Genomic DNA, 22,140 nt, shown 5'->3' on the forward strand with positions numbered 1-22,140 from the left:
GCTGCCCGCGGGGACCGGCTCCTCCCGCTGCACCGCGAAGGACGGGGCATTGCAAAGCCTGCCTCCTCCTGGTGCACCGCGAAGGACGGGGCATTGCAAAGCCTGGCTCTTCCTGGTGCACCGCGAAGGACGGGGCATTGCAAAGCCTGGCTCTTCCTGGTGCACTGTGAAGGACGGGGCATTGCAAAGCCTGGCTCTTCCTGGTGCACCGCGAAGGATGGGGCATTGCAAAGCCTGGCTCTTCCTGGTGCACCGTGAAGGACGGGGCATTGCAAAGCCTGGCTCTTCCTGGTGCACCACGAAGGATGGGGCATTGCAAAGCCTGGCTCTTCCTGGTGCACCGCGAAGGATGGGGCATTGCAAAGCCTGGCTCTTCCTGGTGCACCGCGAAGGATGGGGCATTGCAAAGCCTGGCTCTTCCTGGTGCACCGCGAAGGACGGGGCATTGCAAAGCCTGGCTCTTCCTGGTGCACCGTGAAGGACGGGGCATTGCAAAGCCTGGCTCTTCCTGGTGCACCACGAAGGACAGGATATTGCAAAGCCTGGCTCTTCCTGGTGCACCGCGAAGGATGGGGCATTGCAAAGCCTGGCTCTTCCTGCTGCACCACGAAGGATGGGGCATTGCAAAGCCTGGCTCTTCCTGCTGCACCACGAAGGACAGGATATTGCAAAGCCTGGCTCTTCCTGGTGCACCGCGAAGGATGGGGCATTGCAAAGCCTGGCTCTTCCTGGTGCACCGCGAAGGATGGGGCATTGCAAAGCCTGGCTCTTCCTGGTGCACCACGAAGGACAGGATATTGCAAAGCCTGGCTCTTCCTGCTGCACCGCGAAGGACAGGATATTGCAAAGCCTGGCTCTTCCTGCTGCACCGCGAAGGATGGGGCATTGCAAAGCCTGGCTCCTCCTGGTGCACCGCGAAGGACGGGGCATTGCAAAGCCTGGCTCTTCCTGGTGCACCGCGAAGGACGGGGCATTGCAAAGCCTGGCTCCTCCTGCTGCACCGCGAAGGACGGGGCATTGCAAAGCCTGCCTCCTCCTGGTGCACCGTGAAGGACGGGGCATTGCAAAGCCTGGCTCCTCCTGGTGCACCACGAAGGACGGGGCATTGCAAAGCCTGGCTCCTCCTGGTGCACCGCGAAGGACGGGGCATTGCAAAGCCTGGCTCCTCCTGCTGCACCGCGAAGGACGGGGCATTGCAAAGCCTGCCTCCTCCTGGTGCACCGCGAAGGACGGGGCATTGCAAAGCCTGGCTCTTCCTGCTGCACCACGAAGGACGGGGCATTGCAAAGCCTGCCTCCTCCTGGTGCACCGCGAAGGACGGGGCATTGCAAAGCCCGGCTCTTCCTGGTGCACCGCAAAGGACGGGGCATTGCAAAGCCCGGCTCCTCCTGCTGCACCGCGAAGGACGGGGCATTGCAAAGCCTGGCTCTTCCTGGTGCACCGCGAAGGATGGGGCATTGCAAAGCCTGGCTCTTCCTGGTGCACCGCGAAGGATGGGGCATTGCAAAGCCTGGCTCTTCCTGGTGCACCGCGAAGGATGGGGCATTGCAAAGCCTGGCTCTTCCTGGTGCACCACGAAGGACAGGATATTGCAAAGCCTGGCTCTTCCTGGTGCACCGCGAAGGACGGGGCATTGCAAAGCCTGGCTCCTCCTGGTGCACCGCGAAGGACGGGGCATTGCAAAGCCTGGCTCTTCCTGGTGCACCGCGAAGGACGGGGCATTGCAAAGCCTGCCTCCTCCTGGTGCACCGCGAAGGACGGGGCATTGCAAAGCCTGCCTCCTCCTGGTGCACCGCGAAGGACGGGGCATTGCAAAGCCTGGCTCTTCCTGGTGCACCACGAAGGACGGGGCATTGCAAAGCCTGCCTCCTCCTGGTGCACCGCGAAGGACGGGGCATTGCAAAGCCTGGCTCCTCCTGGTGCACCGCGAAGGACGGGGCATTGCAAAGCCTGCCTCCTCCTGGTGCACCGCGAAGGACGGGGCATTGCAAAGCCTGCCTCCTCCTGGTGCACCGCGAAGGACGGGGCATTGCAAAGCCTGCCTCCTCCTGGTGCACCGCGAAGGACGGGGCATTGCAAAGCCTGGCTCTTCCTGCTGCACCACGAAGGACGGGGCATTGCAAAGCCTGCCTCCTCCCGCTGCAGCGCGAAGGACGGGGCATTGCAAAGCCCGGCTCTTCCTGGTGCACCGCGAAGGACGGGGCATTGCAAAGCCTGGCTCCTCCTGCTGCACCGCGAAGGACTGGGCAATGCAAAGCCTGGCTCTTCCTGGTGCACCGCGAAGGACGGGGCATTGCAAAGCCTGCCTCCTCCTGGTGCACCGCGAAGGACGGGGCATTGCAAAGCCTGCCTCCTCCTGGTGCACCGCGAAGGACGGGGCATTGCAAAGCCTGCCTCCTCCTGGTGCACCGCGAAGGACGGGGCATTGCAAAGCCTGGCTCTTCCTGCTGCACCACGAAGGACGGGGCATTGCAAAGCCTGCCTCCTCCTGCTGCAGCGCGAAGGACGGGGCATTGCAAAGCCCGGCTCTTCCTGGTGCACCGCGAAGGACGGGGCATTGCAAAGCCTGGCTCCTCCTGCTGCACCGCGAAGGATGGGGCATTGCAAAGCCCGGCTCTTCCTGGTGCACCGCGAAGGACAGGGCATTGCAAAGCCTGGCTCTTCCTGGTGCACCGCGAAGGACAGGGCATTGCAAAGCCTGGCTCTTCCTGGTGCACCGCGAAGGACGGGGCATTGCAAAGCCTGGCTCTTCCTGCTGCACCGCGAAGGACGGGGCATTGCAAAGCCTGCCTCCTCCTGGTGCACCGTGAAGGATGGGGCATTGCAAAGCCTGGCTCTTCCTGGTGCACCGCGAAGGACGGGGCATTGCAAAGCCTGGCTCCTCCTGCTGCACCGCGAAGGACAGGGCATTACAAAGCCTGGCTCTTCCTGGTGCACCGCGAAGGACAGGGCATTGCAAAGCCTGGCTCTTCCTGGTGCACCGCGAAGGACGGGGCATTGCAAAGCCCGGCTCTTCCTGCTGCACCGTGAAGGATGAGGCATTGCAAAGCCTGCCTCCTCCCGCTGCACCGCGAAGGATGGGGCATTGCAAAGCCTGGCTCTTCCTGGTGCACCGCGAAGGACGGGGCATTGCAAAGCCTGGCTCCTCCTGGTGCACCGCGAAGGATGGGGCATTACAAAGTCTGGCTCCTCCTGCTGCACTGCGAATGGGGCACTGCAAAGCCCAGCTCTTCCTGGTACACTGCAAAGGTCAGTGTTGCAAAGCCCGGCTCGTCCCAATGCACCACAAAGGTCAGTGCTTGTAAACCCTGACTCCTGACAGCACACCCAGAAGATCAGTGGTAGCAGATCTCAGCTCCTCTGGTGCACCGGTGAAGACTGGTGGTTGCAAAGCCTGGCTTGTCCTGGTGCACCCTGAAGGTCAGTGGCTGCAAATCCCAACTCCTCCTAGTACACTGTGAAGGCAGGTGGTTGTCCCTAGTTTGTCTACCAAAGCTGGTGGCTGCAAAGCCTGGCTCCTCCAGGGGCAGAGGGCAATGGGGCTGCTCTAGTGGTCTGGGGAGTACGAGGTAGAAACTCCAAGGGCACCTGGCACGCCAGGGTGTTTCTGGCAAAGGCTGCACCACCCCATGCCCTGCCAGCAGTCAGTGGACGAGGCGAGCCAGGCCCGCCGCATCGCAGCTTGCGCCAGGCTCACTGCCTCGGTGGAGGCTGCGGGGCGGAGGTGTGGGGCTCCGCTGCTCTCCGTGCCCTATGGTGGGTCTCCACGGGCCGAGCCTCCGCAGGGCCTGGCCGCCGTGGCGAGGGCAGAGCTCCCTCGCCGAGGGCTGAGCCTGGGCAGGACCGAGGCACCTCGGTGAAGCCGAACCTCCCCGCCAAGGCCAAACCACCCTGGCAAGGGCTGAAGCCCCTCGCTGAGGCTGAGCCTCTCCATGGCCGAATCTGCTTGCCGAGGGACGAACCACAGGGCTGGGCTGCTTTGTGGAGGGCCGGACCTCCGTCGAAACCGTGTGCCGGGAGCCCGGCGCTCCCCGCCGGGGCCGGACCTGCGCCGGGGCCGTGTGCCGGGAGCCCGCCGCTCCCCGCCGGGGCCGGACCTGCGCCGGGGCCGTGTGCCGGGAGCCCGGCGCTCCCCGCCGGGGCCGGACCTGCGCCGGGGCCGTGTGCCGGGAGCCCGCCGCTCCCCGCCGGGGCCGAGCGGGCCGGCAGCCCGGAGCTCCCCGCCGGGGCCGGACCTCCACCGGGGCCGTGTGCCGGGAGCCCGCCGCTCCCCGCCGGGGCCGCCGCCGCCGCCGCCCGTTCCGCCGCGCAGCCGCAGCCGCAGGCCGGGCCGGGCCGGGCCGGAACGGTCGCTGCGGGGCGCGTTTCCTGCCGGGCGGCGGGTCCGCGCGCGGAGCGGAAGCGTCCGGCGGGCGGAAGCGTCCGGCGGGCGGAGGCGGTCGCCATGGCTCTGCCCGGCGCCCCGGCCGCGGCCGCGCCGCCGCCGCCGCCCACCGTGCTCATGGCGGTGCGCGTGGGGTTGGGGCCGCCCCGCCCGCCGCCGCCGCCGCCGCCGCCGCCCGCCGCCGCGCTCCGCCTCCAGCTCAGCGTGGAGCCGGCGCCCGGCGGGCAGCGGCGCTTCCGCCTCGGCCTGCGGCACAGCGAGGCGGGCGGCGGCGCGGTGAGGCCCGGGCGCGGCGGGGCCGGGGGGGCCGGGGCGGCGGGGAGGCCGGGGAGCCGCGGAGCCCCTCTGCGGTCCGGCTGCGGCGCAGCGGGCAGCGAGGCGCCGCCTGCCCCGGGGCGGGCGGGTGCTGCCCCGGCCCTGCGCCGCGCGGGCGGCGGGCGGCGGCGCGAAGAGCCCGCCGAGCTCGGAGGCGCGTCCGCACACCCGCCGCAGCCGGCGGGAGGCTCGTGTTCGGGGAACGGAGCGGGTGCCTGGGCAAGCGTCTCCGTAACCCGGCCAGCTCCTGGCGTGCAGCTCGGTCAGTGAGCGTGTTGAAAGGAGGAACCAGCAGGAAGGACAAATTCTGATGTGGGGGGAAAAAAAAAGAGCGGAGCAGCGGCTTTCCCTTTCGTTCTTGCAGCCCCATCCCTTTGGGTGAAGCTTTGAGGTGTTCCTAAGTTAAGCTGATTTGGCAGCATCGTGCCCCTGCCTGTGTCCTCCCGTCTCCGCTTGTGCTGGCAGGGCTGTTCAGGGAGGCCTGTGCCTGAGCTGGTCCGCAGAGCTAGTCCGGCTGGACACCTCTCCCTTGCAGTGTTAATTCTGAGCCAGTCATCAGTTTCTCAGCTGTACTGCGTTAGCTCCAGGACCAACGCAGAGAGGTGCTGGAGGCTCGTGGCTGGGGCGGGGGGCAACGCAGGGCACCAGTGCGCTGCCCTCCTTCGACGTTGGTGCTGCGCTTATCTAGCTGCATGGACCAACAACTTGACCAGCTTTTGGCTTGTGTTCGGTTTTTCACCTTCCTCCAAGGAAGAGGAAAACAGGTATCTTTGGATACATTGGTGTTTTGTTTCCTGACACGTGTTGCTATGTACTTAAGCTCAGGAGGAGAAACGAATGCGTTAGGGCTGGCGCTTGGCGGACAGTACTGAGTTGTTCTTGGGAAGTTTATACTGCGTTTTAGACGAGCTCGAAAGGTTTGCTGTAGAGGGTCCCCTTGCCCCACCCGTTCCCACTCTTCCTTGAACGTGGTCTCTGTTCAGTTTAACTGCTGCCTCGTTTCTGAACAAGCGCTCCTGGCTGGTTTCCCCCCGTTTGCTCAACCCCACGTAGCGCAGCTGAGCGGTCGGCCCCCAAAGTGGCCGAAGTCAGGACACCCGTTCTCCCACCCCAGAGCTCTGCCTTCCAGACCCATCGGTGACCTTGTTTGAAAGGGGAGAGAGTGAAGCTGCTTTTTCCTTTGCACTGTCCCTGTGAGCCCATGCCCATCTCCTTCTGCATCGCTTCCCGTTCAGCTCTGCGTTTCTCATCAGCTTGCGGCGGGCTCACTGGACTCTGCTGAGTTGCATAAGGACTACTTATAAGGAGCTTTTTCTTGCAAAGGCCAGAGTTTCGTGGCTTTCGTTGGGAAGGTTCCCTAAGGCGAGCTGGGCTGCGGCTGCTCCCTGCTGTTTGGTGTCTTCACCAGTCAGTAGCGGCACCGCAGTAGTGACAAGGTGCAGCGCTGCTCTTTGCTGCAGCTTAAGTCCTACTGGTGCCATGTAAATCCTGAACAGGGAGAGTGGTGGTGTTTGTGGGGAGGGTGGGTGGGTTCTGGTTTGTCCTCCAGTTCCTGCCTGCCCCTCCCGGATTACTGAGCCGTCACCTTGGGCGCTGCTGTGGATTAGTGCTCGGCTTGGTTTGGGTTTTGGTCAGGGAGCTGTTTCACGGTTTTGTTACAGGTGGCTTCCAGAGCCTCCCTGAGGCGCCTGTGTGAGGCGGCGTCCGCAGCTCAGCCTGGGGAGGTGGGTCCCCGGGCGCAGATGGATAACGGGATGTACAGGATGAGCCGTGAGGCAGAGGGAGATGACTGCTGAGCAGACAGAGGAGACCGAGGGGAAAGGCAGTCCCAGCATAATAGGACCTGTCCTTTAGAGAGGAACTCTTAAAAATCCTTCTCTGCAGAATCTTGGGCTTAAAAACCCATCTTTCCTTGCCCCATGTTGTGAAGAGTAAGTGTGGACCAGCTGATCCTGCCTCCGTCCGTCCTGCTCGCCGGAGCACTGCCGTGAGCCCGTCTGCCCTTTACAAACAAGTGTTTCCTGCCCTATGGCTCACGTCGGGTGAATGTCGGTCTTGGCCCGGGCACGTGGAAGGCAGCGCTCCTGGCGTCCCCAGATGGCAAATGGTTTTCAGATCAGCTGATCCTCCCACCTGTTAGTATTAAGAGAGGCCGTCAGGCTCTTATTAAAGCCCTGGCCGCGCTGCAGGTTCACGCGGCGCCTTCGGGGGCTGCCGTCCTGGTGACGGGCCGCGAGCAGCTGTTCTCGGAGCGCGCCTGCAGCTTGGCCGCGTTTCTGCGTGCGTCTGCTGAACCTCCTGGGCTGCCCGGACACGGCAAAACCTGGGTGGTGAGTCTGAGGGTGCGCACAGGCAGCAGCAGAAAGGATGGCCTAGGGGCATCCAGCTGCACGGGGGGCTCGGAGCTTCTCAGCCCCAGAGATGCAGCTGGGCCGTGGCACCGTCTGGGAAATCTTGTCCGCGGGCTGCCCGCGTTGCTCCAGCCTTGGCCTCTGCTTGCCGTGTCCGCAGCATCGTCGGTCCCCCCAGTCTGTTCCGCCTCACGTTTACACCTTGCTGTAGAGGAAGGTCCTCTGGGGTGAGCGAGGCACTCTGACAGCTGAGGGTTAACCCGCCCCAAGCTCCGTTATCTCCTGTCGCAGGCCGAGGCCCCCCACGCCCTGCCGCCCTGTCTGGAGGCTGGCGGGGCTGGGGCAGCAGCGTTCTCCTCCCGGGGCAGGCTCAGGGCTGCGCCACGCTGCCACGAGCTGCCGCCTGCCTGCTGTGGCCCGGGTGCAGCGCGGGGACTCTGCGTGGGATCCAGGCGGGCCCCGGGGGAGGTGAGGTGCTGCCTGGGGCATGCCCGTTGCAAGGAGAGGGTCTCCTGGGACGGCTGGAGGGGCCTCGGTGTGCTCCAAGAAGCTGGTCAGCACCTGGAGGGCTGTAAGAACTAGGACAGCTCCTACGGAAGAGTGAGATGGAGGAGATCGTGGGTCCAGTGTCCTCTCTTCCTAGTAGTTAAAGAGGCAGAGACTGGGACCGAAAGGTACACCTCACCCTTAGGAAAGCTTAAATGAAGGAACCAGAGTGTAAGGAGAGGGCTGGCAGCCGTGTCTGGGAAGGGACTCCGTCCGAGCTGCAGGAGCTCGTGGGAATGATCTGCTCTTTGGAAGGCAGGTTGCCTTTTCTGCCCTGGGTGGTATTTCACAAAAAATACCTCAAATCCTGTCCGGAACGTGCTCCCTGTCTCTGGGGAGTCGGGGTCGCTTCCTGTAGACATCCCTTTGCGAAACCGGGGTTGTGCTGCTGAGGCTGGATGAGGAGCTGGGGGTTGGCTCCGTTTCGCAGCGGAGAAGAGGTTAGCAGTGTAATGCCAGGGCAGCTGCTAACCGAAGACGGCATTTCCCGGCTGGACCTTTCTGTAGCAGATAGGACAATAGCTGGTAGATAACAATAGGAGGCCATGTCTGACCGGGGACTGTTGTGTGTCAGTGTCCTCCGTTGCTCTGCCTGACGTGTAATTTGGCTGTGGCAGGGTTGTTCTGCGGTTCAGATGAATCATTTGGTTCATCACTTGTTTTGATTCCTTCCCCCACGTGGGACTTATGCATGAAAGATGCAGAAAGTGAAATGTCTAGGGTTACTTTTACCCTCCCAACCGACAAGTCTCATGGAAAATACCCAGCCTCGGGCCGGGTAGGCTTTACACTCACTACGTCACGTTTTTTCCCGTTCTTGTCATTCTGGTGGGTGACTGGGCAGTGTGTGGAGGGGAGACCTAACAGGAAATTAAACCTGAAGCAAGGGAAAGGAAACCGGCAGCTTCTCTTTAGCTTCCTTTCAGCTCCCCCGTCCTGGTGCGACTTTCACACGGTGTCACACAAGTGCCGCTTGCGAGACTTCCTGCTTTCTGTGCGCGTGGAAGCTGCTGTGACCCCTTCGTGCATCTCAACAGCAGGTCGCTGTACGGAGTGGCTTTTCTATGGGCAGCAGAGACTGCAGTTTTCTGGAACTGCTGTTTTACCAGAAGCAGAACTGAAAGCTCCCATTTGGATCTGAAATAAGTGTCATCCAGGGAGGATGGGGGTAGAGGCACACCAAAGATGAGGTGTCCCACAGCCCTGGGGTGCATGGTGCTCTGCAGGCTGCAGAGCAGGTAGGGGCTGATGGAGCAGAGAGAAGCTGGGCAAGGAAGATTTAGAGAAATATGAGTTGTTCAGGGATGTGTGCTAAAGGGTTTTTCCAAGGTCTGTAAACAAGGGAAAGAATTGTTTTCCCCTGAAAGCCTATTGTCATGGCCACTCTGGAGACTCAGTCTTCTTAGATGTGTCCTACAGTTTGATCTGAGAGAGGCAGAGAGCAGAGGCAACAGAAATGGAAACCAGATCTGTTTTGTTCTGGTGTGCACCTGGAAGAAACATCTGCGCTCGTGCAGGGCAACCAGATAGTTACCCAGTGGACACTAGCTTGAGTGGCTGTGAACAGGTTTTAGCCTTCTGTGTCCATCTCTGGCTGGGGTGGAGGACATGACTGTGATCTGAACAGAAGATCACAAAGAATGAGGCAGTTTCTGTAGCCATTGGCAGGGACTTAAAAGTAGGCCTTGTGTTAGAAGCCATCTCTCTTGGCACTCCAACTCCAGGTATGGAGTGCCAGGGTTTCATGTTGGGTGGGTTTGTGGTTCTGTGCCGGTGGACTGAGGGTTGTGCTTGGCTTGATTTATGTTTCTATCAAGTGCCTAGCATGTATCGACACTTGTCTCGTGAGAGACCATCTGTGGAGGTGAAGCAGAGGGACTGACTCATGCCCCTGAGTCGTGGCCCAGGCACCGTGCTGTGGGCTTGTCTCTGCCAGGTGCATTGTCTTCAGCCTTGCTCAGTCCTGGCTTGACCCTCTTGTTGCTCTGCTTTCCCCAGAGCATCGTTGAGTATGACCTCAAGGATATTTCGTACAAAGTGAAGAGCCCTATGTGCCATGAGCTGACAGTCCTTGGCTCCTTGGATGAACCGATGGTATTTAACTTCGAAGAAGAGCGGGAGGCACAGAAGTGGTGGACGGTCATGAGCAGCTCCCTCCGGGAGGTGCAAAAAGGTAAGTGCTGCTGGCAGGTTTCGGGGGGCTGGCAGGGACCCAAGGCATTCGCGTGCTGCAGAGAGGAGCTGCCAGGCCTTCCTCAGCCCTGGCAACTTACTGAGGGTAGCTAACGTACCCGGTGCAGAGCAGGTTGAGAGACAGCAGGCTGGGACTGGGGCTGCTGTGAAATAGTTCAGGGGTGCAACACCAGCTCCGTGTGGCTTTCTTGAATGCTGGGATGTGTTTCCAGGGAGGCTCCATAAGGAAAGATGTTTCTTGGCTGTCCTTTGCAGGATGCTGGCTCTGTGCTGGCTGGAGGTAAGAGATGGGCTGGGGCTGGTCCTGTCCATATTTTAAGGGATTCTGTAGGGGCTGCATGTAGAAGCACATAATGTTTAGAAGTTTTCTCATGGTCCACCCTCTTGGGGAGCCAAAAGGAACTGTCCCTTGCAAGGACATAGCCCTTTGTGGCATAGCTAGTTGTGTGAGCAAAGTTGGTGCAAGTGGAGCCCGCTTCAGGCTAGGCACGTGTCGGCAGGCTCCTCCTCTGGAACATTAACTTGCCCTTCTTGCATACCAGGACTGGCCTGGATGGGAGTGTTAGGAGAGTGCGTATGTGGTTTGAAACATTGGAGGAGACCACACGAGACAGGAAGCAGTGTGGACAGTGACACAGGAGCAGGAGTGACTGTCCCAATGCCGCATGTGGGAAGGGAAGCTGCTTGGGGGCAGGGAAGAGAGAGAGAGAGAGAGAATGAGAGAGAGAGAGTGAAACACGAGGGAGATCTGAGGAGCCCAGGAAGCATGGTGGATCTCTGCTGCTTTTATCAAAGCGGTTGTGTGGGCTCAGGAATGCAGCAGGCACGTATTTCATAGAGATGGTGGGCTGTCAGCTGATGTTGCTGTCTGTGAGACTTGGGGACATAGATCAAGGTGGATGGTACCTTTGCTTCAAGCTACCTTGCAAAGCCCAGGAGTTCTTGATGCAGCTTTCTCCGTGGTGCAAGTGTGGAGCCCCTTGGGGATGGCGGTTGATTGTCTCCAGTGCTCAGCACTGTGACACTACCCTGCTCTGATACACTCCTGCTTTTCCTTCAGCCTCTGACAGCAGCAGTATGCTGGCATCCCAGACCCCATCCCTGCCTATGGCTGCTGAAGGCGCCTCTGCAGCTGAGGATCCAGAGGAATCTTTGTTCTCAGAGCTTACGAACAAAGGTATTTGAGGGAGAAGGGTTTCTTGGCTCTTTACGTAGGTTGGGAGTTAACAACCCTCCACAGGAGCCTAGAGCTCAAATCCAGGTCCAGCTGCTCCCACATCTGTGGCTGACAATACACTCTTTTCTGGGTGAAATTCTGGTCCTGTTGTGCAGTGGGAGAGAAAGTTTCTCAAAAGCAGAGGTGAGTTCTCTGCCTGAGCTGTCTGGAGGCTTGCTCTGGGCAGTCAATTCAGCCAAGCTGTGTGAGAAGGGAAAGAACTAACTCCTGGTGGCTCCAGAAATTCCCCCTGGTGCTCCCACCCACATTTCTCCATCTGTGCTCTAGGAGAGCAGTGTGGCTGCTCCTCCTGGCTGCACTCTGGTTGTATAGCAGTAGACTGATGAGGGGCCTTTCCAAATTTCCCAGTGTTTATCAGTACTGTCTGGACCACAGATTGCTATTTCTGGCCAGATGTGATGTGCACACGGAGTCATACCTCTCTCAGTGCCAGGCTTGCTGCTGTTACAGGTGGCAGTAGTTTTCCTGTGCCCCAAGGAGGGTGTTTTCAGAGTAGCTGCTGCTTTACAGCTCTCCCTTTCTGCTCCCTTGCAGAGGATCTGGCGCTTCAACTTGCCGAAGCGATTGAGTTCGGAGACGAGGAGGCGGCCTCGCAGTGTGCTGTGGCTCTGGCTCGCCAGCAAGCCTCTTTAAATATCCTGCTGAAGGAGTCCAACTACCCCACAGATGAAATCTGGTGAGCACCTCTGACCTTTGCGTCCTGGGCCCCGAGGACAGGGTGCCTCACGCTCCTGTGTTCCTCGTTCCCTCCTCCAAGGCCTGGGGGCACGCAGGCTGCCCCAGATGGAGCAGTGGGCCCTGCCCCGGGTCTCGGTGAACAGTTTCCCAGATGTGTGGGCAGCCAGCCTCCTGTGCAGCGAGGCTGGGGGTGTAGTGCCTGCCCAGCCAGCACCCTCTGACCTGCAGCTCTCCCGTTTTGCTGGATATCGCTGGTGCGTGCGGCAGTGCTTTGTTTCGTTGGGGTTGTTTGACCCCTGTCCGCAGGCTGTTGCCCTTGTGTGTGTGTGTGTCTGTCTCTTACGCATTCTTGCCTGTGGAGGTCGTGTTCCAGGACAGAGCCCCTGGTGCAGAGCTGCTCTGTGAATGTCCTCTGCAGTCAGTTGGAATGGCTCCTGGCAGGAAAGGGGAACCTGGGGAAGCCACAGCATCCCTGGAGGAATGTAGTGTCCTGGGGTTTGTACTTCTTGACTAACTTCTGGGAAAAAAGAAGAGGGTGGGGAACACAGAGGCAGACAAAGCAGAAATCCAGATAGGGAACCCTTTCAAGCAGCAGCTGGCACAGCAAGGATCTAATTCCGTGGCGTCTTCAGATTCAGCTCGAAGAAATTTGTGTGCAGTGACCCCTCTCCAGTGCAAAGGGACTGATGAGCAGGGTGCCACGTGTGGTGCAGGTCTGTAAAAGGCCTTCAGGAGGAGTCAGAGAACTGTAGACCAGCAGCTCCATATCAAGACAGCGGTGAGAAAGACTAGAATGAGTCGTGCCTCGCAGCTCTACTAGTGCTCAGTAAGCCCATGGGCAGGGCAGCCTGGCTGGTGTGGCATGCCTGGAATGCCAGAACACTTCTGACAAGTTTACTGAAAAGCTTTCAAGAGCAAAACTAACTTGTATGGAATAGGAGGGAATGTACTTATTTGGATTAATAATGGGTTAAAGGACAGGAAATGGGGTAGGAATAGAGAGCCATGTATTACAACAGAGCACAGTTACCAGCAGAGCCTGGCAGATGTCTGTGCTGAGGCTTCTACAAGGATGTATGCTATTACAGGGGCACACAGATGATACTGAAACAGCAATGATTAGAGAGGTGTCAGGTCTACCAATGAAATAAATCTAGTCTTGAGTGTAAAGTTAAAAATGCATCTTGTGGTTATGAGTTCTTGAAGTTTAGTGCTGATGGGCACAAAGTGGGGCAAATAGGGGAAAAAGTCCTAACAGACATGCATAATAACAGGCTGTAACGCCGCTGTTACATCTGTGGAAGTGACTGCAGACGGTTCAGATAGGACCAGCAGCAGCAGCCAAAAAAACTTGTGGTGTTAGGAGTTGTTAGGAAAGAGGGAGGGAACGAAAGGGAGACACCAGCCCTGTCCTGCCGTTTTCTGTCTTAATGCTTTGAAAATCTAGTTTTGGCCCCCTCCATGTCAAATGGATACAGAGAAAGGGTGGGATGATCAGAGGCCTGAAACACTTTTGCAAGAGGAGAGATTAGGACTCTGGTTTGAAAGAGAGACAGCTGAGGGGTGCGACTAGAGTCTACAAGTGCCTAGTGTGGAGAAAGTGATCCGACAACGTTTGTTTGCATGTGTGGGAACAGATGGACAGAGAGGCCCGCTGAAATTAGCACCTCCAGGTTTAAAGCAATCAAAGGAAATATTTTTTCGCAGTTTATCTGAGCACACAGTGGATGTCATTGCCAAGGGCTGTGGGGAGGCTGCAAGAATAAATAGACTGAAACAGAGACTAAACAAAATTGGAGGAAAACAAGTCCTGTGTGACTGTTAAACTGGATACAGTCCTCGGCACGTGCAGGCCAGGAGCTGCTGCCCGCTGGAGGACGTAGTCAGGATGGAAATCAGGGCATACCTGCCCTGTACCAGTTTCCTGGGCCGTGATATTACTGTTGGATGCTGGTTGTCAGGTGCTAGGTTTGTCCTTGCGGGACTGTGGTGTGTCCTTGCCCACGTGGAGCACCACCTTGTCCAGGCACAGGCATTAGCTGCACGGCCCAGAGCAGCAGGCCGAGAGTGTTGTACCTGGTGAGCGGTGTGTGCCAAGAGCCTGGACTTCCCTGTCCCTGGCAGCTGCAGCCCTTCTACCCTCCGAGCTGGGCAGACGTCCTCTAACAGCAGGTTCATCTCTTCTCTAGTATGAAGGTTGTTGTGGAAGATGCCACGAGTTCTGCAAACATCACCATCAGGGTTCGTGCTCACACTACGATAGCGACACTCAAGCAGCAGGTATGGAGTGACGCAAAGGCGTGATCGATACAGGGGCTAGGTCATGGGGTGCTGAGCCCCACCAGCCCGTTCTGTGCAGAGCCTCTCCTGGCGGGGAGATGAGGAAGGCTGTGGAGCTGAAGATGTCGATGCAGTTGTCTTAGGTGCTTATACTTCTAGTGCAAGACCTGATTTTCCCTCCATCCCTCTCCCTTTGTAGAGCTGGTTCTTTACCAGTTCTCTTGGTTTGCTCATGAGTTGCCCTTACTGGGCAACAAGGCAGAGTGAAAAGCTCCTGGGAAGCGTGTGCTCAGGATGTCATGGCTATGAGCTTACCTCTGAGCTTCTCCTGCTGCCCAGGTGTTCCAGGACTATGGGTTCCACCCCTTGGTTCAGCGATGGATCATCGGGCAGTGCCTGTGTGTGGATGAACGGACAGTTTCCTCGTACGGCATTCGCCGGGATGGAGACACCGCGTTTCTGTATCTGCTCTTGGCAAAGACGGTCGAGCTCACTGAGCAGCGCTATGAGGAGGATATGGCAAAAGCCATGATGAACTTCAGCTTCTCACTGAGCGACAGCGCCAGCGCTGGGGAAAACCGCAAATACAGTACCCTGCCAAACATGTCTCCGAAGAAAGGTCTGGCTCACCTCTGCCCTCCCTGTCGACTTGCGGATGGGAAGGGCAGCCCCCTTGCTGCCTGGCAGGCCCTGCTGCCCCAGTGGTGGGCAGGACGTGTGTGGCCCTGGCCGGGGTGTTCAGGGCACGCTCTTTTGGCAGCACGTCCTTGGTTTGGAGGGCAGGGCGGTAACTTGCGCCCTGCTGCACAGATCCTAAGAGGCCGAGTGGTTGCTTCAGGGTGGAGCGAAGCAGGGCTCTGAATGCTGGTATCTCACCTTGGTCTTGGGAAACCACCATTTGTCAGCACTGCCTGTGCTGCTGAGCATGTCCTGGAAAGTGTGGGCTTGCTGCTACCTTTCTCCTCATGGAGGTGGGGTGGTAAGGAGAGGTTCAAGGCCAGATCCTGGAGTCAGCACGTCAGGGTCTTGCACAGCTATGACATGTGCGGGGAGGCCTCAGGAGCCATTGATTTCCCTAAGACCAGGAACAGACTCTGCTCTGTGGACCAATGTCGCTGTTGCTGATGAGTTGCAGCAGGGTTGGTCTCATGGGATTTGTGCCCTGTCCCTGTCTGGGAGGTGAGGAGGGTGCAGGGAGGCTCTGTGCTGTCATGGAACAAGTTTCTTCCTCCTGGAGAGGAGAGGGCAAAGCTTCCTCCCCTGGGTGGGTCTCTGCAGCTGTGCCGCTCCCTCCCCTCGCCCTGGCAGCAGGCTCCGGGGGCTCGATGCCCGTCACGGCGGGCTGCCTGGCCCTGTGTCCCTGTGGTGGTGTTTGTAACGCCTGTCTGGCGCTGCTTTCTAGCGTGGGAGAGTGACATCAGCAGGAAGATGGACATTGGTGAAATCAGCCACCACTTGGATATGCTGCAGATTGGTGACCTTTTCAATAACCAGCCAAAACCTGCTCCCACTAGCACAGCCTTGCCTTCGCCAGTACAGGTATGGGGCCTGCAGTCCCCCTCCCTGGCATAAGACCAGAGGCTGCTGTCTGGGGTGGGCTGGGTAAGGGCAGGCGCTTTCTCCAAATCCTTTCTCCCTCTTCCCTCCCACGTGGCTTTTCCCTGCTTCTGCAACTCTTGCACGTTCTCTGCAGGCGGGCTGGTCGTGTCCAAAGTGTACCTTTATCAACAAGCCCACACGTCCGGGCTGCGAGATGTGCAGCACGGACCGCCCCGCCGATTATGTGGTCCCTGGCAGCTACGAGCCAGATGAAACAGAGCTCTGGAGGATGCAACAGGAGCAGGAGGGAATCTTGCAGTACCAGCAGGTAAGGAGGCCCCACGGTCTGACCCCAGGCAGCAGCTGCTGTCCCTGCGCCTGTTGCTCAAGGACAGATGGGGGGAGAATCATTCTTCAGCAAAGTTTGGAGGTGTCTTGTGGGCAAACAGTCCTGGGCTGGGCTGGGAAGGAGCCGCAGGTGATGGGGAGACACAGAAACCCCTGGAGCGGTGCTGAAGAGGGGCTGTTGCAGCCCCCCTCCTGTCCCTTCCTGAGAGGGCAGCGGTACCGGCCCGTGTGTCCTGCGGACTCGTGTAGGTGCTGTGTTGTCAGCACAGCGTGTTCGGGCACTGGGCGGCTGCTAGAGACGAGAGCCGCCGGCAGCCCCGCTGCTGCGTGACAGCCGCGGCCTCCGGCGGGGATGTGACCAGCCTCGTTCGCCTCACCGGCGCCCTTGCGAAGGGGGAGCCGCGGTCTGTGCAGCGCGGGGATCCCGGGACGAGCGTGGCGGGATGCGGCGCGCTGGTCTGGCGGTGCCTTCTTCTCTCACCTGACGCTAGCGAGGTGTGCGTCTGCAGGCCGCGTGCAGAGGGAGCTGCCGGGCTGCGCCACGCTCGCTCTGTGTCTGTGCGCTGCAAGCTCTTTCCTGTGGGCATCGTAAACGTGCGTGGGGCTCAGTGGGACCTCCCGCACCCAGGGAGGTGGCTGCGGGGGGAGCCCCGGCCCCGTGGTCGTGGCATGCTGCGGGACTTGGGTGCGTCCGGCTCAGCCACTGACCAAACCTTCTCTTCTTTTTTCTTTCTCCTGTGCCGGGATCCCGCTAGGAAAAGGGAAGGAGAGAGGATGGTTCAGCTGCGCACTGCATCTTGGGCTCGGGTTCCTTGGATGACTTCATCCAGCTGTCCTCCGAATTCTGCTAGCCGCCCCGTGCCTGGCCGACCCGGACGCCCCGTCCCGCCCCGCCGGCTAGGGCCCAGTGCCCGCCAGGCTGGCCCCCCGTGTGTGCTCAGTGGCTGCCACTGGCCACTGGGCCACCCTGCTTGTTCAGACTGTAGAGTTGATTCGGGAACTCTTCCTGCATGGAGAAGAGCCAGCTGGGCCCAGGCTCTTCCCTGAGCTGCTGGTGGCGTGTGCTGCTTTGGGTGCTGCTGAGCGTTTCCCTGCACGCATGTTGCTGGGGAGAGTGCGGCTCTCCTGTCCCCTGCAGGGACTCTGCTTTCCTGCAAACAGGGAAGGGGAGAGGATGGAGGGGGAGCGCTGGTGCAGGACCAGCCCCACAAGTGGGGCAGCTCCCTGGTTAACCTCCTCAGACTCCTGCAGGCGTGCCCGGGACAGGCCTGGGGCGACGCCGTCCTGCAGCGTTCCCCGCTGTGCCGATGGTGCGAGCAGGGAGGGGAGGGCAGAGGAGCGGCCAGCAGGCGGGCGCTGGGTTGCGGGTTGGAAACTCGGGTCCCCGGGACCGCTTGGTGCTGCCCTTCTGGCTGGGAGGAGCCTTCGCTCGCTGTCAGGAACCCAGGAGCACTCAGGTTTTCTCTCCACTGCGGTTCTGGCAGCGCAGCCCAGCGCAGGCCTGGCCCTCGGGCTAGCTGCTGCCCTGGCCCGGCACCGCGCGGTGCAGCTCAGCGTCGGCCCCGCTGCTTCTCGTCCAGGGCCTGGGGCTGCTCTAGAGTAGTGATGACTTGAGGTGAGTGCGGCTGTCCCCGCTGCTGTGTTCGTGCTACACTTGTCCTGCTTGCGAGGGCTTCAGGGAAGGGACAGCGTCACCCGGGGGTTCGGCATGCTGAGAAATGGGCCGTGTGTGACTGCTGGGGGGCGAGAAATTCGGCACGTGGTGCTCCAGAGGCTCAGGGTGTCTTCGGTGGGGCGCAGGCATGGCATCGTGCCGCGGGGCCTGCGGAGCTGTTGTGGTCTCAGGAGCTGGAGGGGGTCGTGCTCGGCAGGGGCCGGCCCTGAGCCCCACAGATCGCGCTGCGCAGGGGCCGCCAGCCTTTGCCGGGCGCCGTCGGCCGAAGGCGGCCCCCCGCGCGCGGTGGGGAGAGCGCGGCTGCCCCGCGGGAGGACGCCCGCCTGCGGCAGGCACGGCCCTCGCTGCTCGCCGTGCCCGGCCGCCCTCTCCCAAGCACTTTACGTGGAGGAGCACGGGCTGATTCCTCCGTCTCCCAGGTCTGCCGGCGCTCTCGGGAGCGAGGAGGCCGCAGGGTTTCTTTCGTCTTGCACTTTGTGATCAAAACCTTGTCCTGAAGCCGATCTCGCAGGGCAGGAGTTACCCCAAACGGGGCCACGGTGAGAGAGAGGTTTGGTTCCCCGGAGCCTGGTGCGTATGGCTGGGCTCGCGGGGCAGGAACGGGCCGCGTCCTCCGGCGGTGCCGAGCTGCGACCTGCGGAGGCGGCTGGGAGCGGGAGGCAGGAGCGTCGCCTGCCGGCGCTGCTGCGGGGCGCCCGGCCTGGCGGCCGCTCGCGTTTTTGGGCTCTTGCGTTCGCATGCGTCTTCCCGAAGCTGCTGACCGATGTACGACTGTGCCGTGAGGTCCTGGGCGTGTTCACGAGCGACCCCCTTCCCTTATTAAAGCCTTATCCCCCCCCGAGCGGCTGTGCGGTGTTCTTGTGCCAGCCTTCCCGCCGGCTGCTGTTTGGGTGGGTTTGATCCGATGACACGGGAGAGGAGCGGGCGCAGAGGCACCGCCGGGCAGCGGCTGGGCCGGTGCCGAAGCGCCTGTCGCTCCATGTTCGCGCCACCCCGGGAGGCAGGTGGGGGTCGGGATGGGGAAGCAGCGTGCCGCTGCAGGTCCCTCCGCACGGCCCCCGTTGCAGGGTGCGCTCTGCGAAGGCTGTGCTGCCTGCGCCGAGGCCCTGGACCCCGCCGGGCTGGCGGCTCTGTGCCCCTCGCCGCACTGGGGTCTCCCCACGGAGCGGTGCCGGGGCTGCGTCGTGCGTCCGCTGCCTGCAGGTTCGTGCAGGCTGGGCAGGAGAGGGAGCGCTCTGGCGCTCGCTGTGACTGCTGCCGGCATTTCTTAGCGCGGGGAGGCGAGCTGCGAGCGTGGTGGTGGTGCTGGGGCAGGAGCTGAGCTGGCCGCCTGGGCTGGACGGTCCCCCGAGGCTGCGTGGGGCAGGGATCGCACGAGAGCGGGGGGCTGCAGAGCCCTTCTGCGCTGCGTGTGCCGCAGCAGAAGCTTGGCGTCGGCGTGCTCGGCCTCAGCTGGCGTCCAGGCTCTCGTCTCGCAGAGCAAAGGCTGGCGCTGGGCGAGGGGAAGGGGTGCGAGCGACGGGCTGCTCACGGGGCGGCGACCGTGGTCCCCGTGCGCAGCCGGGCCGGGCTCGGTGGCCTCCTGGCAAAGTGCTGAGCTCGGTGTGGGCGACAAGTCGGGGAACGCTCACGGCTGCGGCGCTCGTTACGCGGCAGCATGGGTGCGAAGTGCTGCGAAAGCTGGAGCTCAAACAGCCGCTCGCCCTCGCCCTGCTCTTCCACCGCGGCCAGGTGCTGCGTCCGCACCGTTACGAAGAGCCGCATGGGCCGTTGCGCTTCCGCCACGTTTGGGTGAAGGGCAGCGCGTAAGCCCTGCCCCTCAGCAGCGCGTGCAGAAAAGGTGCCGAGTTAAAAAAGAAAAAGAAAAAGTTTAAGGGCTTGGAAATGCCCAGTAGGTCCAGTAAGGACCGCAGTGGGGCTGCTGGAGTCTCCTGTGGCTTTGTGCTTGCATCTGCAACCCTTGTAGACGTGCAGAAGAGCCTTGAGACGGACGTGGGGGCAGCTCGCTCCGTGCCCGGGCCGTGCGTCTGCCGGGGCGCAGCGCCGCCGGCGTGCCTTTGGCCGCAGCGGCTCCCCGCGCTCCCCTCTCCCTGGGGGGCTCCTGCCGAGCGGCGAGCGCCTCCCCGAGAGCAGCTGCCTCTCCCGGCTGACGGAGCGACGGTGGTGCGGGATGCAGCCCTGGCGCGCTGCCGTCCCCCGGCGCGTCCCGGGCGGCGCGACGCGGAGCCGCTCCCGCGCGGCGGCCGGGCCGGCGTCTCGCTGTGCCTGCTGGGCTTCGCTGCGTGGTGACGGCGAGGCTGCGGCGCCCGGGGGCTTCGTGTCCGCCCCCCCCCCCGGGGCTGATGCTGATGCAGCTTCCTCGCTGCCAGCTGGGCTGTCCTGGCCCTCTCTGACCCGCTCCGAGCGCCTCTTGGAGCAAAGCCCATGCGGGAGAGCCGAAATCGCCCTCCTGCCGCCCGCCGTGGCCCAGCTCTGCTCCTGCAGCACGCCCCAGAAACATGGGGCAGGAGCTCCCCGGGGGGCCGAGGTGACCCACGCCGGCCCGGCAGCAGCCGCTGGCTCGGCCCCGTCTGTGAGCAAGGCACAGGGCGTCGCGCAGCCCGGGCGGCGCGGGGCTCGCTGGCGCAGGCGCTGAGCCGGGCCCTTCCTCGCCGCAGGCGCTGGAGGTCGAGCGGATGAAGAACTTCCAGCAGCTGCTGCAGATGGACAAGGAGATGCTGGTGCCCAACCAGGAGGTGCTGGAGTGCCTCATCTGCTACCAGCAGGTCGCCCCGGGAGAAGGGGTGCTGCTCCGCGAGTGTCTGCACAACTTCTGCAGGTAGCGGGGTCGGCGGCGCCCGGGCCGCGGGGTCCCCGCCGCGGCGGCCGGCCTCGAGCCGGCGCGGCCCGCGGCGCCTCGCGGGGCGGCGGGCTCCTCCCGGCGACGGTGCCCCTGTCCCCGCAGGGACTGTCTGCGCCAGGTGATCAACTACAGCGAGGAGCCGGAGGTGGCTTGTCCCTTCCGCGACGACTCCTACGCCTGCGGCAGCCACCTGCAGGAGCGGGAGATCCGGGCGGTGAGTGCGCCTGCGGGCACCCCGGGCGCGGGCCGGCGGGGCGGCCGGCGGCCCTGGCCCTCACCCTGCCCCGTGTCCCTAGCTGGTGTCGCCGGAGGAGTACCGGCGCTTCCTCGAGCGGAGCCTGGTGCTGGCGGAGCGGCGCACCCAGAACAGCTTCCACTGCAAGACCACGGACTGCCGGGGCTGGTGCATCTACGAGGACTCGGTGAACGAGTTCCGCTGCCCCATCTGCCAGGCCCTCAACTGCCTGCTCTGCAAGGTGGGCGCGCGGCCCCGCTGCCGCTGGGCGCGTGCCGTGGGGCGGGAGCAGGGGGCTTCGAGGGGCGGCCAGCCCCGTGCGTCCTGCCCCGGGGCGGCCGTGCTGAGCGCTGCTGCCCCCGCACCTCCAGGCCATCCACGAAGGGAAGAACTGCCGCCAGTACCAGGATGACCTGCAGGCGCAGGCGCAGAACGACTCCGCCGCCCGGCAGACCAACGACATGCTGCAGGTAGGAGCGCCGTGGGGCGGCCCCACGCCTCCCGGGCCGTCAGGCGGGCCGGGCCCCGGCCTTCTGCTGGCGTCGGCAGGGACGGTGCCAGGCAGCTCCGCCAGCGCTGCGGGCACAACCGCGCGCCCCTCAGGGCTGCCTCTGCCCCTGCAGACGCTGGTGCAGATCGGCGAGGCCATGCACTGCCCCACGTGCCTCATCATTGTGCAGAAGAAGGACGGCTGCGACTGGATCCGCTGCACCGTCTGCCAGACCGAGATCTGCTGGGTGACCAAGGGGCCGCGCTGGGGGCCCGGGGTGAGCTGTCGGTGGGGCAGGAGGGAGCCCCGGGTCCCGGCGCTGGCTCGCGCAGCGGGGCGCCGTGAGGCTGGGCAGGGGGGGTCCTGCCTGCTCTGCCCGCGGCGCGGCCGGGGCTGCAGAGCGCGGCAGGGGCCCCTCTGACCCGCTCCCCTCCCCACCAGGGCCCGGGGGACACCAGCGGGGGCTGTCGCTGCAACGTCAACGGACAGAGATGCCACCCTCGGTGCCAGAACTGCCACTGAGTGCCCGCCTGGCCGGCCCCGTGGGGACGGGGGACGGGGCGGCCGGCGGGGGAGCAGCTCCCGTCCCTCGGCAGGACGCCCCGGCGTGGCTGGCTGCGCTCCGAGGCGGCGCAGCTGCGGCCTGGCCCGAGAGGCGTGCGGGGAAGAGCCGCGTCCCCCGCCCGGCACGCCGCTCCCGGGCTGGCCGCAGCCGGAGGACAGGACGGACCGAGGGTCTCGCGTGCCCGCAGCCCGGGCGGCGCCGCGTGGCCGACGGCCTCCGCTCCGCGGCCGGCGTGGGGAGCCCGCAGGGACCCGGCCCCGTGCGGAGCCGGGATGCAGGGGAGGTCGGGGCGGGCGGCGCCGTGCAGCTGCCTGGCCGGCGCGACCAGCGCGGGGGGCGGCGGAGCCCCGTCCCGCGTGCCGGCAGCGCGTCCGGGCAGCGCGGGGCGCCCCAATAAAGCTGTCTGCGTGTCCGGGTGGCGCTGGCAGGGCCCTAATTCACCACGCGAGACTGCGGCGATGC

General features: G+C 62.6%; 1 protein-coding gene across 5 annotated transcripts; it reads left to right on the forward strand.

Annotated features, from left to right (window-relative positions):
• Window positions 1–3,129: 3,129 nt before the first annotated feature.
• Window positions 3,130–22,090, forward strand: SHARPIN (SHANK associated RH domain interactor). 5 transcript variants are annotated; one of them, XM_062570766.1, is made up of 14 exons: window positions 3,130–3,249; window positions 9,595–9,769; window positions 10,850–10,966; window positions 11,561–11,702; window positions 13,894–13,984; window positions 14,324–14,603; window positions 15,387–15,523; window positions 15,678–15,851; window positions 20,204–20,364; window positions 20,491–20,602; window positions 20,685–20,864; window positions 20,995–21,093; window positions 21,247–21,390; window positions 21,555–22,090. In XM_062570766.1, the coding sequence occupies exons 1-14, from the start codon at window positions 3,166–3,168 to the stop codon at window positions 21,633–21,635; spliced, it is 1,977 nt and encodes a 658-aa protein (XP_062426750.1). In that variant the 5' UTR covers window positions 3,130–3,165; the 3' UTR covers window positions 21,636–22,090. The 5 variants fall into 5 exon arrangements, with proteins under 5 accessions (XP_062426750.1, XP_062426751.1, XP_062426752.1 ...); XM_062570767.1 differs by lacking the exon at window positions 3,130–3,249 and adding an exon at window positions 4,436–4,507; XM_062570768.1 differs by lacking the exon at window positions 3,130–3,249 and adding an exon at window positions 4,582–4,660.
• The last annotated feature ends 50 nt before the right edge of the window (window positions 22,091–22,140 follow it).

The sequence above is a fragment of the Rhea pennata genome, chromosome 2 (genome assembly GCF_028389875.1).
Source record: "Rhea pennata isolate bPtePen1 chromosome 2, bPtePen1.pri, whole genome shotgun sequence".
Classification (NCBI taxonomy): Eukaryota; Metazoa; Chordata; class Aves; order Rheiformes; family Rheidae; genus Rhea; species Rhea pennata.

Excerpts from the sequence above, each read along its gene's own strand:
- SHARPIN (XM_062570766.1), top strand. The coding sequence starts at position 3,166 with ATGGGGCATTACAAAGTCTGGCTCCTCCTGCTGCACTGCGAATGGGGC. Across the intron at positions 20,865-20,994 it reads TCAACTGCCTGCTCTGCAAG|GCCATCCACGAAGGGAAGAA; the intron begins GTGGGCGCGCGG and ends CCGCACCTCCAG. Across the intron at positions 21,094-21,246 it reads AGACCAACGACATGCTGCAG|ACGCTGGTGCAGATCGGCGA; the intron begins GTAGGAGCGCCG and ends CTGCCCCTGCAG.